Source organism: Rhipicephalus microplus, chromosome 6 (assembly GCF_043290135.1).
Source record: "Rhipicephalus microplus isolate Deutch F79 chromosome 6, USDA_Rmic, whole genome shotgun sequence".
NCBI classification, from domain to species: domain Eukaryota; kingdom Metazoa; phylum Arthropoda; class Arachnida; order Ixodida; family Ixodidae; genus Rhipicephalus; species Rhipicephalus microplus.
Window position 1 is genome coordinate 100,334,479 of NC_134705.1, and position 15,711 is coordinate 100,350,189.

The 15,711-nt window shown below is 41.0% G+C and overlaps 2 protein-coding genes across 2 annotated transcripts in view; one reads left to right on the forward strand and one right to left on the reverse strand.

Annotated features, from left to right (window-relative positions):
- Positions 1-8,569, reverse strand: part of LOC119185050 (iris) — a 32,183-nt gene extending 23,614 nt beyond the window's left edge. Inside the window, exon 1 of the mRNA XM_075866280.1 lies at positions 8,373-8,569. Coding sequence (XP_075722395.1) covers positions 8,373-8,487 — 115 coding nt within the window. The 5' untranslated portion in view covers positions 8,488-8,569. The remainder of the gene's footprint in view (positions 1-8,372) is intronic.
- LOC119168513 (uncharacterized) lies at positions 1,060-15,711 on the forward strand. The gene is made up of 6 exons (XM_037419914.2): positions 1,060-1,494; positions 6,922-6,989; positions 8,947-9,069; positions 10,472-10,516; positions 13,081-13,131; positions 14,564-15,711. The coding sequence occupies exons 1-6, from the start codon at positions 1,236-1,238 to the stop codon at positions 14,603-14,605; spliced, it is 588 nt and encodes a 195-aa protein (XP_037275811.2). The 5' UTR covers positions 1,060-1,235; the 3' UTR covers positions 14,606-15,711.

The window sequence follows — 15,711 nt, forward strand, 5'->3', positions numbered from 1 at the left end:
TTTTTGAACTTCAATTCCCAACTTGACTACATGCTCCGCTCATAGGGCGCTCTCGGCCGTTTCGCTAGCTTCCAGTATACCAAACTTGGTGTTACGTGGCATGAGTTAAGTACAAATACAAATGCCAGACGGAACAACGATAATCGTGAGATGGAAGTCATGTACGCCATAATTTACCATCCTCACTGTACATGTCTCCGCTCAATAACAACATGTGAGCTTTCCTCAATCACTGCGTTTGGGGAAACACGCGTAGTTGCTTTATCCCTTTCTGTTGTTTCATAACTTTCCTTCTCGTCGACAGCGGCGAAAACATTCCACTTCATACATTTCCTAGGCAGGGGCGTGATGCGTTGAATTCCTGACACCCTAAAGTTCTTCGGTGGAGGTAAAGTCAACCGGTGGCATCGTGACCAACCGACTTCCTCGCATTCTTTCCGCTATGACAGACCGAAGCCGCAAAGCGGTCAATCTATCAACGATATCCAAAGTAAAAAAAACACCCTAATTGCACCTACACGTGCCTAGCAAGCTTTGTTCTCTTTATTTCACATCGGCGAACACCTTCGCATTATTTAGACGTAGTAACCGCTGCTATGAAACTTGCAATTATTGCCTTTTTTATCTCATGTTTCAATACAAGTCAGAAGTAGTGCGCAGTTAAGAGATTAGAGGTCTTTCATTCATTCTGAAATCAATGAATAGTACATATGTAGAACTTCAATGGAGATGGTAAATGAACTAACGCCAGCTACGACACACTCAATGTCCTCACGTCGAAAATTTATTTTTTTCCTCCTGCCCCATCTACCCGTTTTCACGCTTTCGCCCTTTTCCGCACCCTTCGCCGCCGTTGAAGAGACCTGCTTGTTTTTTTTTTCCCTTTCTTCTCTTATTCTTTCTTTCGCATTTTCATCGGCATCCGCTGTCAAGCCCTGTTTGTACGACAATTCAGAGTCTGGCGTCATGAGACGTCCGAAAGCTGGCGTCCTTGAGTGGCCCTTCAGAAACCACGGCGATTCTCTTCAGCGCACGGGGAAAGGGTTTGCCGTCGTTGCGTTTCGCGAGATCGTTCGTCGCGTTTCCTTCGGCGCCCGGCTGTAAAGCCTTCGGGCCGCGCTGATCCTATCCTTCCAGGTTTACCGTACAAGACGTTAGAGCCCTTCCTCTCTATCTGTGCTCATATTCGATGTGCAGGAAAGAGTAGCCACAGAACGCTCGGCGTTTCCCTTTCCATGCTTCTTGTGTATTCTAGTCATCGCGCCAGCAGGTCACAATTCAGGTGTCAGCAACACAGGCAGAGCCGTTCCAAATTGCACGCCACTAGGCCGGCTGCTGCAGACTTACACTTCTCACTGTACAGTTCCGGCTTAGGATTGGCAGAAGTGCTTCTAGTAAACATGTCTCGGTGGTGCGCACTAGCGGTGGCCCTTGTAGGATTGCTTTCCGTCGTACTATATGTCGAAGCCCAGGAGATTCTATGCCCACAACACAGTGAGTACTTGTTTATCGTATCTACGTTTGGGCGTTGTACACATGCTTCCTCAAACGCCTCGTTTCTATGCGCTGAAGCTTTCAGTATACTTGAGTGTAAAATTATTTTTCTGAATGTTAAAACGAGGGTGTCAAAGGGTTCCGACGGGATTTTTGTTGGCACTCTGTTTCGGGGACAACTTTCGCTTTCGACAAATAATGTGTCTTTCAATTGAGTTACCCTTGCCTATATGGACGTTCCTTCTGGCAAGCTGTTCAGCGAGCGTAATCTGTTCCAAAGTTTAGTTAAGGCACCCAACGGGATCCTAAATGTTATATCATTCGTGTGCTTCACGCGCATATGTGCATGATTGATACGATAGGTCTTGTTTAGTAAGGTTCTTGAATATCGTTCTCCATTCGGAATGACCACTCTTCCACATATATGGTTGTTCAGTCAGAAATGCAAGCCGGAATATTAGGCCAGTCATTCACTTCTTTAATTACAAGAACAATTCTTTATTTAGCGAGACTGCATATATGACAGGTGGCTCGCACCTGCATTTGCGGTTTTCTATTTGTGTACCGCTACTGACACAGGCTTGGTCGCCGCTCGTGACGTTACTAACAGGCACATACGTGCAAACTCAGAACCGGATACAAATAAATGAATGTTGATTGATTGACCAATTGATTGATATGTGCGTTGTAACGCCCCCCAAAAAATAAATAAATATGTTAAACGTGCTTTGACAACAGTATTCGAACTGTCCACTTCGAGCACTCAAGTTCGATACAGTACTCCATCCTTTTTTTTTTTTGCTTACGCTAACTATGCTACTGCGTGTATGCTATATCGTGGAGCAGAACACCTCTACGGACGTTTCGGACTCAAGCAAGCACCTTTAGACACTTGGCGTCTGTTAAAACACTTTACAATGACATTTGTTTTCTATGAATCTATGCATTGACAAGTTTAGCCGTCATCCATCCAAATTTTCATCTTTGAAATCACAACGGTGTTTGACTCTATCCTATTCTAGATGAAAAGTATCTTCGCTTGTATTCCCTCATAACGTACGATGTGTAGGAATGAAACGTGCAACAAAGTAATGCTGTAATTTCAGCCTCTGCTGTTTATCTTGATATACCTTCGTTTATTACGAGTCCTGAACTGTTCACTCGCATATTTTACGTGGCCCGTGAGGACAAATTGTAATTTTGCAAAGAACTGAGCTTCAACTATATGGTTTTATATGAGGTTTCTATTGCGTTTCTTTACTTTCCCTTCAACTTTTTTTTTTTGCTGTTTTCTTCTTCCTTGAACTTTGAAACTCCCCCCATTTCTTCCACCATTGACAGGTATATTATACCACTTATTAATAAATGTGCGATTCCACGCAGTCTGGTTTGTTTCTTCCCTTATAAAGGCAAAATATTGTAAATCTTAGTCATTGCTTTAGGCAGTTTTTTGGCGCAGTTTAGTCTGTTTGAACGTTGTTCAGACTGTGTTTAGCGCAGATTTTTCTCATGCAGAACACAATACCAGATTATCTAATTTCTCTGCTAGTAACAAGTGAAAATAGTGCCTGCTTACCTCATTTTTCAACACCTTTGTGTATATCCATCAGCCAGCGGTGTTAACCAATATGTACTTGTAACAATACGGAGTCAAAGACAAAGCAAACTTATGCAATAACGTGTATCGCGACTTCTAAATGTGGAGTATTTCTCAGCGCACATCGGCGACTTTGGCCATATCTATCTATCTATCTATCTATCTATCTATCTATCTATCTATCTATCTATCTATCTATCTATCTATCTATCTATCTATCTATCTATCTATCTATCTATCTATCTATCTATCTATCATGTCGCCTGCGACTTTTAGCTCTCTTGCCCGTTCCAATAATGGGATCTATGCCAAAATTCGTATCGCGTAACATGAATGCATGAAGAGCATAAGTTACTAGTCGTTACACAAAAATCAATGCATGTATGTCATGAATGTCATGATTTACATGTCATGGTCTTGCTGCTCCGGCGGTGGTTTTGTTCATATGATATAGAACGAAACTGGTATGGTATGATATGACTGCATGGCAAACATAAGTGACAGGCCTTAACGTGAAAATCACGACATCATGTAATATAAGCCATGTTTACTCGCAATGCTCATGGTGTGCTCGTGGTCGCTTCGCTAGCTTCGCATATAAAAAAGCTGGTATTACTTGACGTGAATGGATGACGAAGGTATATGGATGGTGCAAACATAATAAGCACATTCCTGTCGTGTAAGAACATGATTACATTTCACGGTCATGATGCGCTCACCACCGTTTCACTTGCTTTACAAATACTAAATATGGTATTACGTGACCCGAAAGGATGACGGAGGTAAATGATACGTCCGAACATTACAATCATGACATGCATTTCACGTAAAACATTACTACTTGTTACGCTCATACTGCACTCTCGGCCCTTTCGCTAGCTTCACATATACTAAATTTGGTGTTACGTGACGTGAATTTAGGATGAACACAAACGCCAAGAGCAATCACGATAATCATGCCATGAAAGCCATGTACGACATAATTTACGTTCACCTCGCAACGTTGTGCTGATTTTAAAGTGACATATCAAGCTTCCTCATTCGTGTTTCGCATATCTTCGATTCCCACTGTACGTGGGATCTGCCAAATTTTTTATTCATCACCATCTAAGGCCCATTAAAGAAGTTCCCGCGTAGACGTGGTCACACGCGTACCTGGTTCGGGGCGTGAGGAACATCCCTATCGAGCAACAAAGCAACATCCACTTTCACGAAGGTCAGGGAGGTCCCACATAGCTTGGAAACTGGAAACAACGTTCCACTTCTAGCGCTTTCACAAGTGTTTCATGATATTCTAAACGAGGAATAAGTGAGTGCGTGTATCTCGAAAGGGTTTCTTGAGTGAGGCCTTGTTTCACACTCAGTCGCGAGGGCTCCGCAGTTCATGAAACCTCTCGCTGTAACTGGCTTCATGCCAATGGTGAACAGCTGTTTATAGAGAGAGATGATTTATTACAAGACAGAGAGGTCGGCCTTAGCTAATTCACTTTTAGCCTGTTACTCGGCATGTTACTCGGCACAGGAGAAGCGAGACAGGGAAAGAAAAAAGAATGTTGAAGCACGATGCTCGCTAAAGAAACAAGTGATGCGCATGTACAAAATGACGACGTTGCACTCTCGCTTCGCTATAGCCTACTGTCCAGTCCTGAACATTTTAGGAAACCAATGACAGCCCCATACAGTTGTTCAACTAGTCTGATTTTCTGTGGAGGACTGCGAAGAAAGGCTCGAGCACTAACCAGTCTATTATGTAGTCTTCGCTTCTCCTGCTCGGTACGTGCTCGTATACAACCACACTTCCCGGTTTGCATGCCACAGCAGTTGCGCAAGCCAGCGATCCAGTGCTTCAGGTGGTTAGCAACGTTGCAGACCGGGGAAGGGTTGCGGCGGAGGGCCGTACAAAGGTGGTACACTGGAGGTCTTTCAACAAATGCGTTGCCAATAAGCTCCCGTTTTCTCTTTTGGCCAGCCTTTTCCGTGGTAATGAATGCACTCAGTGCTCAAATTTACGGTGTTGTGCCATTTTCGAAGACGCAGTGCCAGTTCTGTCGGGACTAATATACGAAGCATGAGCACCTGCAAAGGCTCATTCATACAACTCACTCTCTAAACAATTTCCCAGGCTAGCTTTCATATAATTCTTGCTTATTTGTGACAACCAGCAACGGAGATGAAATCAAGCGTTTTTTTACTGAAAAGAGCGATGTGAGCATTACTCAGTGTTAAATTTGCTTGCTTATTTCGTCACGTGAGTTTTTCCCAGACTCAACTAACCTCAATAGCGTCTTACTCTCTCAATAGTGGTCAAGGCCTAAAATAACGTCAATGGTAACTGAAACGAGAAAGCCACGCGCCAACCGATTTGCTGATATTTTGATTACATCGGCGCATTTCTCTGGAAATACGCCAGGAAAATTTGCAGACCAACGCAACACTTGCTTTCAAATCCCAACTTTTTTTTACATGGCTAAACTTCTCGCGATTTCATTCATTCAGTGGAGTTACTATCATCAGGCCTTTTTATGAATGCTAACATTCGCAATACTTTGCTGTGTATGGCGCGAACGGGAGCGAAGGAATTTCCAGCACTGATTTACCACCTGCATTTTAAACAGCAGTGATGGCTCACAGCCAACATCGCGTGCAATATTAAAGAGAAAGCACGATAGATGTTATTAGGCCATGGAAGTCCATGTGTTATTTTTAAGCGCCTTATTTTAGTGCAAGACAAACACAGTTTCATTTAGGCGTTACGGGTCATTGATGTATATACGTCTCTGCTTCATTGCGTAGTGTAAAGTTAGTATCTGCTTGAAAAATCATTAGCTGGTACATATCAACTAAGGCAGTGGCAGAAGCGGCGCGTTTCAATTACCTTCACACTTTTTTTCAGGCCTTTGCTCATACATTCCGTTCATAGTTTCTAAACTTTTTTCCAATAAAAGCATAACAGGAAAAAGCCGACTGTACAGTGACGCTGCGTGTAATAGATTAGGGTGATATCAAATATTGTATTATTGCGGTAATAGAAATAAAACAAATTCAATTGTTCGTATATTTCAGGGGTCAAAGTTCTGTAATAAAACTGCGAATTTTAGTGAACTCTATTGCACAACAATTAAGAATAATGTTCAAGCCACAAGAAAATTGTAAAACTCTATATGTGCATGAAACCTTAGGAACACAGCAAGTATTCTTTCACGAACGTTTACTACAACTGCTTGGCGTAATAGAAATGATGTCGTACCAATTAAAAAGTATTAACATGACACTCCAGTTGTACTGCCACCAAAGTAGGTTCATGATTTGCGTTAGCTGCCATGTTAGAGAACGATGCACATAAAATCAAGGCACATGAAAACAAGTTTTGGTAGTATGCTATTGACAATGCCTTTATAGGCAGAAGATTGCAAAATTTCTCATAACTATAGTTTTGCAATAATAAACAACAAATAGCTTTCATCGGCCATAGCCATTTTTTGAAACAGTAGACTTTTTATAATCCCATGTCTGTACGAAACTTTCCGTCCACTCTGGCAATCTATCATTTATTACTGAGTTGCGCATTACTCACAACATAAACATAAGGCGGATCCGCATTACATAAAAAATTGATTCTCCTTTATCGCTCATTGCGAAAAATGTTTTCAATTTGCTACTGTCTTTTGAGCCTTAGATATCAAAGCAATTACCGTGGTTTTATTCTTGTGCATTTTCTTGAGAAGTATTCTCCTTTGTGAGTTCAAATTTTTTTATAGAAAATATTACAATAAAAGACATTTTACATTGTGTCATTTCGCTGCTGTTCAGTGCTTCTTTGATTTTCCCAGGGCACTTGGAAGGTGAAGTACAAAAATGCAAGGAGCTCCTGCCAGACCTCTCAGGAAAAAAAGAAAAGGTAAAAACTGTGATCAGCATTGCCTGGTTTTTTTTAACATTATCATTGGCGAAGACTTGAAATAAGCAATATATCAAATACTGGGATCATTATGTTCATCTGATGATGTTTTAGAAGCGTAGTGGGTGCACTGGTGTGGGAGCTCACAACTACATCAGTGGATCCCATGGCCAGAGTTCCTTGAATAACAAGTGTCTAGTGGCGCCGTGTACTCCTACTGTGACATGTGGACTGATCAGTCAAACTGGAATCACTGTGCGTGCTTTTCACTCTATGCTTGTGATTTGAAACCACGTGACAGGCTTCCAAAGAGGAGGAATATATGTTAGCGCAGACATGATTGAAACAAATATATTGGTCATATTTGTCGCCCCTGTTCATTTTCTAACACGCCAATTTTGTTGAGATCTTTCTCTAGTGGAATTGCAACGAGTAGTTGTTACGTACCACGTTTTTCTGCCACTCACACATAGTTTTTTTCAGTATTACAGATCAGTAATGTCGACGTTTTGAACCTATATGACGAGAAAAGAAAGAGATAAACAAGAATAGGCAAATATCTTAAGCTGCGGTATGGCCTGTTTGGTATTATGCCCCGAATCGAGTGATGTGCTTGAGCTTCAATACAAATACATTTAGCACATTCATTTATACAAAACCACTGTCAAAGAGTGGTTCCGTCTCTATTGGAGATATTATGTAGCCATGCAGCTTCTGTTTTATTTTACTAAACTATAATTCGTGTTCTTTAGCTTCAAGTCACCCTAGGTTTGCATTGGGACTCGGGCTTTTTTCTACAAAAGCACAAGGTTAGGAGGACTTCTATGCAAATGAGAAGTAAGCAGCAGTCAAAGGGGTACTGCTTCACCTCATATAAAGAGCAGATTTGTAGCAATTCAAAAGCTATATTTATTTTGTTTTTAAGGGTTGCCGTTGCCTTCTAAATGGACCAATTGTTTTCGGTTCAGCGTATCATGTTAGGAACTGAATTTCGCACCTTCCGTAAGCTCCGATTGTACTCATTGCAGTGTTGTTCAAGAAAGTTGGTAACTCTGGTATGTGTTTAGGCCATAATAAAAGTAAAAACATCGCAGTACGCAGGGACTGATGAAGAACATGCACATACCGCTGTATGCATGTTCTTACCTAGACTTTCCTTGACATGCTGTTATAACAACCTTCGGCTTCTTCCATTACCCGTAAATAGCAGTTAATTCATTATATTCCTGGTGAAGAAACAGCAATGAACTTTAAATACCTGATGACATTATAAATCTTTTTTTTCTTCACCTAAACCTGGAAGAGCCCCGGTATAGGGGCCAGTTGGTCGGACATAGTTTAAACGTTTGCTCAGATCCATAAAAGAATATAACTATCACTTACAGAAGCGGAAGCATCTTTTCTGCACGGTAAGGAAGATAAAAGATGTCGAGAACCGTGGACGCTGGATTGAGGATAGCCCCTCTTGTGATGCACTTCTTGCACGTGCCTCAGCCATTCTTTTCGCTGTTGTTGTTTTTTTTCGCCACCATTCTCTGTGTGTATTTATGGTGTCGTGATTCTGTAAAAAATAAACAGTTGTCAGTTTGCGCCTGTGTTGTCTATCTTCTTCTTTCTTCGATATTCTTTCATTGTAGCACACAAATGTTTACACCGAAACCTAACTTACCCCCGTCAAGTTGTGTACATCATACGACTTACTCTGATGTGCTCTGATTCACTTTGATGTGATATGATGTTCACTGCATGTATATCCACATTTTTATTTTATTTGTGACTTTTTCTCTGCGCTTGTTTTATAATGAGTAGAACTCTATGGAATCATTTCCTATGCGGCCCTCGGGAGGCTCTCAGAACCAGTCGATCTGTTTGCTCAACTTTTTGTCTGGGGTACTCCCAACAACGGGGTTGGAAACAGAGTGGATCCTGATACTGATTACACCTGCGTACTCCGCAGTTGGCTGCCCTGAGCATCCGTTATGGCCTCCGCTGTGCTCGTGAGGTTGACCCCGACATCTCGCTGCCTGACATCAAAGAACGTCGCTGCAAAAACGATGACCCTCAGGACTTTCCCAGAAAGGTACACGTCATTTCTTTAATCTGTCTCTAGCGTCCTTGTAGGCCATCGTTACCGTTGTTCGTTGCCGTCGGCTCGACCTCTGTGCCCTTGAAATGAACGTTTGCCATCTGTGAGGTTTTCATACTGGTCGCTTTCGATTATTACTATTACTACTTGACGGCCTCACGAATCTATAGGGGTCAGCGCAATTTCAATGGGGACTCCGTAATTATCTTGCCCATTAGTCACAACAACAAAACCTTTAATGTTTGGAGGACGCGCCTTGGCAAACTTCTAAATTGCGCATGACAGGAATCAAAGTCCTGATGCCTGGATACTGTTTTACATACTGTTTCATCATCCACTTCTGTATAAAAGTGCATTATGTTAGCATTAGCTGCTAGTCGTAACACTAAACATAATGTTTAAGCCATTTTCTTGGGTTCCACGCATTGCTTATCTAGCAAAGCGTTCTTAAGCATCCCCAAGTATTCTATGTCCTGGCTGTCTCGGGTGATATTACCTTTTGGTGATACGTGGTATATTCCAAATTTTCGTTTATTTTTTCTCGTTGAAGAGACAGGCAAGAGTGGCACATTTGACAATAAATGGAGTACGTCAAACTCCCTTTTTAGAGGTGGCGAGATTGCTGCATATTGCTCATTGGTTCATTGGATTGTTGGATGTCTTGCATAACAATGCAAAACTGCTAGGTTGGTCGTTATTGCATAGATGGTGTGTGGCTTGTGCAATGCCTTTATTGTACCGTACAAAACGTGTAGCGGACGCAGCGTCAATGACGATTTAATAAATCAACAGAAAAACGAAAGCTTGAAATAGAAAAGTGCGCAGGCTGTGTAGCACGTATTTCAGTGATTGTAGTTACGAGTTTTTAAATCTTCGAACAGGAATATTGGGAAACAGCGCTAATACCACTTTTTCAATGGCGCTGAAGGATTGTGAGCGAACTAAAATAACCGCGTAAGTAAACGTGGACTGCAAATTACGCCAGACTGTACACTGTATTGCTACATTGGTTAACTCTTTGATGATAAGTCGTCATCACCACATAACTCTTTCGTAATCTTTCTCCTTTTTCTTGAAAACGTCACAAGAAGAGTGTGAAACAAATATAAAAACACCTGTTCAAACAAATGCGTGCAAACCCATTTTCTCTACAATCTATGTAAATCGTGAAAATTGCGTTCCACTTGCAATGAACCTTGACCAAAAAAAAAGGAGCTCTTCACCCTGTCTTGTGAGCCTTAATTAGTATAGAAATAGGAGCTCAGAGATACAGAATGAGCAATTTGAAATGCCTAACATTGAGTTATTGTTAAGCCTAACACTTATACAACTCGTGCCTTTGTTTAAAACCTGAAAACGAAACTCAATGGCAATTCCACCTGTACTTTTCTTTCAGTTCTACCAATGCTGGAACAGGCTGCTTGATACCGACGCCTTGTTGGTAAGCATAAGGAGTTCTTTTCTAAACAGATGAATACAGATGCCACAATGTACCTGAAAGGTTATTGCGGCATTACATTAGTCTTGTCAAAAACGCTTTCAGAAAAGCGTTTATAGTTGCATTCTCGCTGAATAAACATAAGTGGTTCCACCATTCTACACTTTAAATACTCAATGATTTGACCTACTGAATTCCACTTTCAATGTCTCTCTCTCTTTCTCACTTTGTGTTTGCGATGTTTTTGTGATGTAAGCGGCCCAGAAAAATGTGTTGTACATACAAAGCAAATAATATAAATAACAATAACACATATAGCCATGTTCGCAATGTACGAGGTCTGTTAGAAAAGTATCTGGCCTTGTTTCTTTTCTGCAAGCACCTGATGGATATGAAACAAGCGCGCCTGCATGAGCTGACCTTGAATCGTCGTGTGCAAGCGCGCATTTTTCCCGCCTGCCGATAGCATCAGTCGGTGGCGTGAAGCGTATGAGTGAAGTAGTGCGCAGTACTTTCGTCGGTGATGCTATGGCAAGGAAAACTACAGAGTGACTGGAGCAGCACTACCGCATAAAATTTCGCAAGAAATTAGACGACAGCAAAGTGAAAATCATTTTGAAGGTTCATACACCACTGGGTTACCATGCAATGAGACGCGAAAATATTATGCAAGGGTACAACCATTTTAAAGACAGCCGCAATTCAGGGGAGAGCGAGTGATGGTTCGTTCAGCCATAAACATGCTGAAATGACCACGCCTTGCCGGACTGAAAGTTGTGCTGCTTCTAAACCATCGTATGACTATCCGAGAAATTGAGAAAGAGGTGGGCATCGGTGATTTTTATGCACATTACGTTATGACCGAAGATTTGGCCATGAAGGGAGTTGCGGTTTAAGTCGTGTGGAAGTGGCTCACGGTGGAGGAAAAAAAAGCAACTTTACGTTCAAGTCTCACAGTACATACTGGATTACACAAACAGCAACGACGACGTTTTATACTAAGTCTGCATAAGAATAGGCTAGTGCCAATGTGTGGTGCCGGCTACTCCTCTTCTCTAGCACAATACTCGTCATCGTATGTTATGTATAGAGCATTTGAGTCTGACATTTTTAATACAACAATTGGTCTGCATAACACTTAATTTGAAAAGACGCGCAGGAACTCACGCTGCTAGATGGTCCACACAAAACACTAACGTTCACTAATATGTTGCCAAAGGCGATCATGTATCTCGGAAGCAGCCATTGAAATACTGCTCTGTAACTGCAACGGATAGGTTTTTACAAACATTTATCATCCACAATGTAAGCACAAGATTATTGTAGGGAAACATACCTGCTAACAGTAACGCGAATGCATTAATTTTTTCAATTTCAGATCTTTTGTGATATTTCTGATTCCTTCAGAAAGTGAACTACTTGACACGCAGCAGTGGCTTGTAGGTTGCCTTTCGACCATGGGTCAAAAATATCGCTATTGAGGGGGATCCTCGGCTTCGTGCACAGGCTTCATGAACACCATAATTACCAGTGACTAAAGCTGGGTGTATGGGTGCGAACCGGAAACGAAATATTTGTCGTGAAAGGGGGGGCATTCCACGTCACCAAGAGCAAACAAGAGAGAGAGAGAAATAAATAAAAGGAAGAGACAGGGAGGTTAACCTAGACGAACTGGTTTGCTACCCTGTACGGGGGTTTGGAAAGAGGATAGATATAGAGAGATATAAAATAAACTAGAAAAAAAACCACATGCACAGATATTCAGGGAGTTCCGATCACAGTCGCTTGGACAGGCCGGTTGAACGCAATAAGCGCAGGAGCGCCTTTACAGCCTTCTTCTGTGACATAAAGTCCTGTCGGCAGTGCCGGATTCTTTCTTCCGAAAGAGGATGGTTGTCCAGTTCATCTAGTGCATTGCAGAATGACTGTCTCTGCGAGCAATATTTTGGGCATTCACACAGAGTGGGCCAAGTTGTTTCATCACTGCCGCAATGGTCGCATGCAGCAGTGTCAGCCATTCTTATGCGGATCGCGTTCGCATTGGTAAGTGCGACGCCCAACCATAATCTGCACAGCATAGTAGCGTCTCGTCAGCGTAATTCCGGAGAAATTCGAAGACTGAAAGTTGGGTCTAAAGTACCTAACCGTTCATGGATGAAATGTGAATCGTTTCATTGTGACGTGGTAAATAGAAGAAACAGCCTGAGTGCATCATTTCTGGTGTTCATCCCAAATTCATATATATATATATATATATATATATATATATATATATATATATATATATATATATATATATATATATATATATATATATATATATATATATATATATATATATATATATATATATATATATATATATATATATATAAAGATATATATATATATATATATATATAGATATATATATATATATAATGTAGCATAACAATAAAGTAAAAATGAGTGCTGCCTAGCCAGCATACCTAACGCATCTTGAGAACCAACCCCCGAAATTCGGCCTTGTGTTATGGATGCATCTCGCACCCACACTGACACTTTATTTTGATTGTTCTTTCTTTCAGACAAGGGTTGGCTTTACTGGGGACGAGTTGGACAGATTCAGAGGAGCAGCGGTAAGTGAACAGTATCCGCATTGGAGAACTAGCATAACAGTGCACTTAAGCACAATAAATTATTTCTTTGCGACAAATTCTATTACCAGATGCATCAATATGACGACGTTATTTAATTGCTTCTCTCACTTTTCAATCGAAAGTTCATTCTCAACCTATTGTGTTCGTTCTTTTTTCTTCGAGCAGCGCATGCTCAAGAGAGTTACACGTTTCGCGTAAAATATGAGTCACGTGCAAATTTTTAGTATTCACCTAATAATAAATTGTTGTGTATGGTTGCTCAATATTCCATAGAAATATTGCGGGATATCGCTAAAGAGCTAGTTCCGCAAGCATACGGACATCGGTGTAGTTTGTTGTAACTTTAAGACCATCATATTGCCCATAACTGAAACATAGTTAAAATAAATATTTAATGAATAATGACCTGAGTAAGAATCAAACACAGGACATTCGCGTGGCAGTTGTTCTGCGACAGAGCCTCGCCATTGTTCAAATATGATACTAAAAAAGAAACTCCATGAATGTCATGTATTAGAAGGAGTCTTGTTAACACACTTACTATTGTGTGGGGCGTAGAATCATGAATTTGCACCACAACATGCGAATTGTGCAACGAGTGAATCTCATAAAGGCCCATCCACTACACACCGCTCTAACTAACTTTCTTATGTTCCCTTGTGAAGGCGTAGTGGATTCTTCACTGATTTTCCAAATGAAGAAATATGATGTAGTGCGAACTTGAGAATTATACTTGCACTGTGACTTCTAGGATAGTTCGAAACTGCAAGTGCGTTCCTCAACAGTGGGGTTGAGGCACACACCCAGAGCCAAAGCGACGCTAGAAAATGAGATTGCGATGTGCGCGGGGCCCGATTCAGCCATCGCGTTCTACTCTTGAAGGCGAAGCTCAAGTGTCGTCGAGGTTTCTTCTTTTTTTATTTTATAGTTTCGATGTGAGATTTTGCGTTGTTTCTGTAGACATAAGATAAAAATTAGTAATTTGTCACCATAAGTTACACACGCACGCCATTGTTGTAAAAACTCAGTGATATTATCATGTCATTTATCGTAATGAGGCTAATAAAATGCGGAACTGAAGAGTGCCTCGTATAGTTGCGACAGCTGCTCAATTGTACGTGCTGCTTTTGCGGGCACTAACTTTTTTAATCACCCGTGACAAGCATCGTAGACGCACAATGTGAAGGAAAATTCGTCGTTCGTATACCGGCTGAGTGCCAAGCCTTAATAACCCCTCTCATTTTGAGTGTTATTTTCCTGCCGTAACTGTAGTCAGCTTCTCGCACATAATGCAAATGTGTGCATTTGGAGTGGAGATTATTGGTTACACCGATGATATAAAAACAGCTCCATTAGGCTATTTTCAGCAGTCGTTCATCCTTATTTTTTTTGCTGTGCATTTGTTTTGCAGAAATGCGTCAACAACGTGATCGAGAGAACCTTGACAGAATGATTGCCCTTACACCAATCCAGCATCGTAAAGGAAGATTGCTTTCTCCAACAACTATCTGCCAGCGTGATCTGAAGCATGTTGGACAGAGACCAGAAACTTGAACTACAAGCGCCACGCCCAGGCCCACTAAAGATCATTTTCGCCCACGTTAATGGTCATGAAGAATTCAAACCGGCTCTTGTACTACAAGCTCTTAAAAAGGCAGAATTCCAGACTCCTTTTATATAGTACAATGATTTTTTTTTGACCGTCAAGGTGCATACCTTCTGCAAATATGCTCCTATTGAGCAATTGTTCGGAGCCTGTCCGAAGTCCTATTTATAAGGTTAATGCCCGAAGGTACACACTGGATGCTAATTCACAAGTTGTCACTGATATCAATGAAATTATTGTAGAAAACATTCTCCTAATAAAGGTAAACTATTTATGAGTGTAAGAATACTTTAAAAAGAAATGGCCTCACTGAAAAGCCCTATATTGCGGCATAATTGAGCCACATGTCCAACCTTAAAAGCACTAAAATATAAACTTTATTGCCTAATGTAGGTGCTCATAATAATCATAGAACCATTTTTCAGGTTATAATTAGGATGAGTCATACCTGAACGACAGCTGCAGGCCCAACTGGTATGAAGACTGTGGCTGCTCATTGGAATCTCCGCAGGAGCGCTGCCTTTTACAATATCATAGTTTTACTGCAAACACTTTTGTTTTTCTACTAAACGTTTGTGGGTGAAATTATGTGCTTTCACATAAGAAAAAGGTTTTGAGTTATTGGCGTGCACCATCTTTTTGTTTACTCAAAAATGCTTTGTTTATTTTAAAAATGACTTGTAATATTTGAGGTGGGACATTATTCTATCGTGGAGGAGGGAGGTTGCCAAGGTTTCCGACCAGCTGGGCAATAGACTAGGGGCGATAGCATATCACAAAAAAATTATTACGAAAAAGGATATAACATACCTCAAGGTACGTACTTCGATGTAGTTCTGACACAAAAATTTTTATGCAAAGTAGCAGTTACATCGCTCTGCTCGGAGCACACGTCATGTCTATGCGAAGTCAAACATATATGCACGATAAAATAAATTTTCATTGAATCTTGA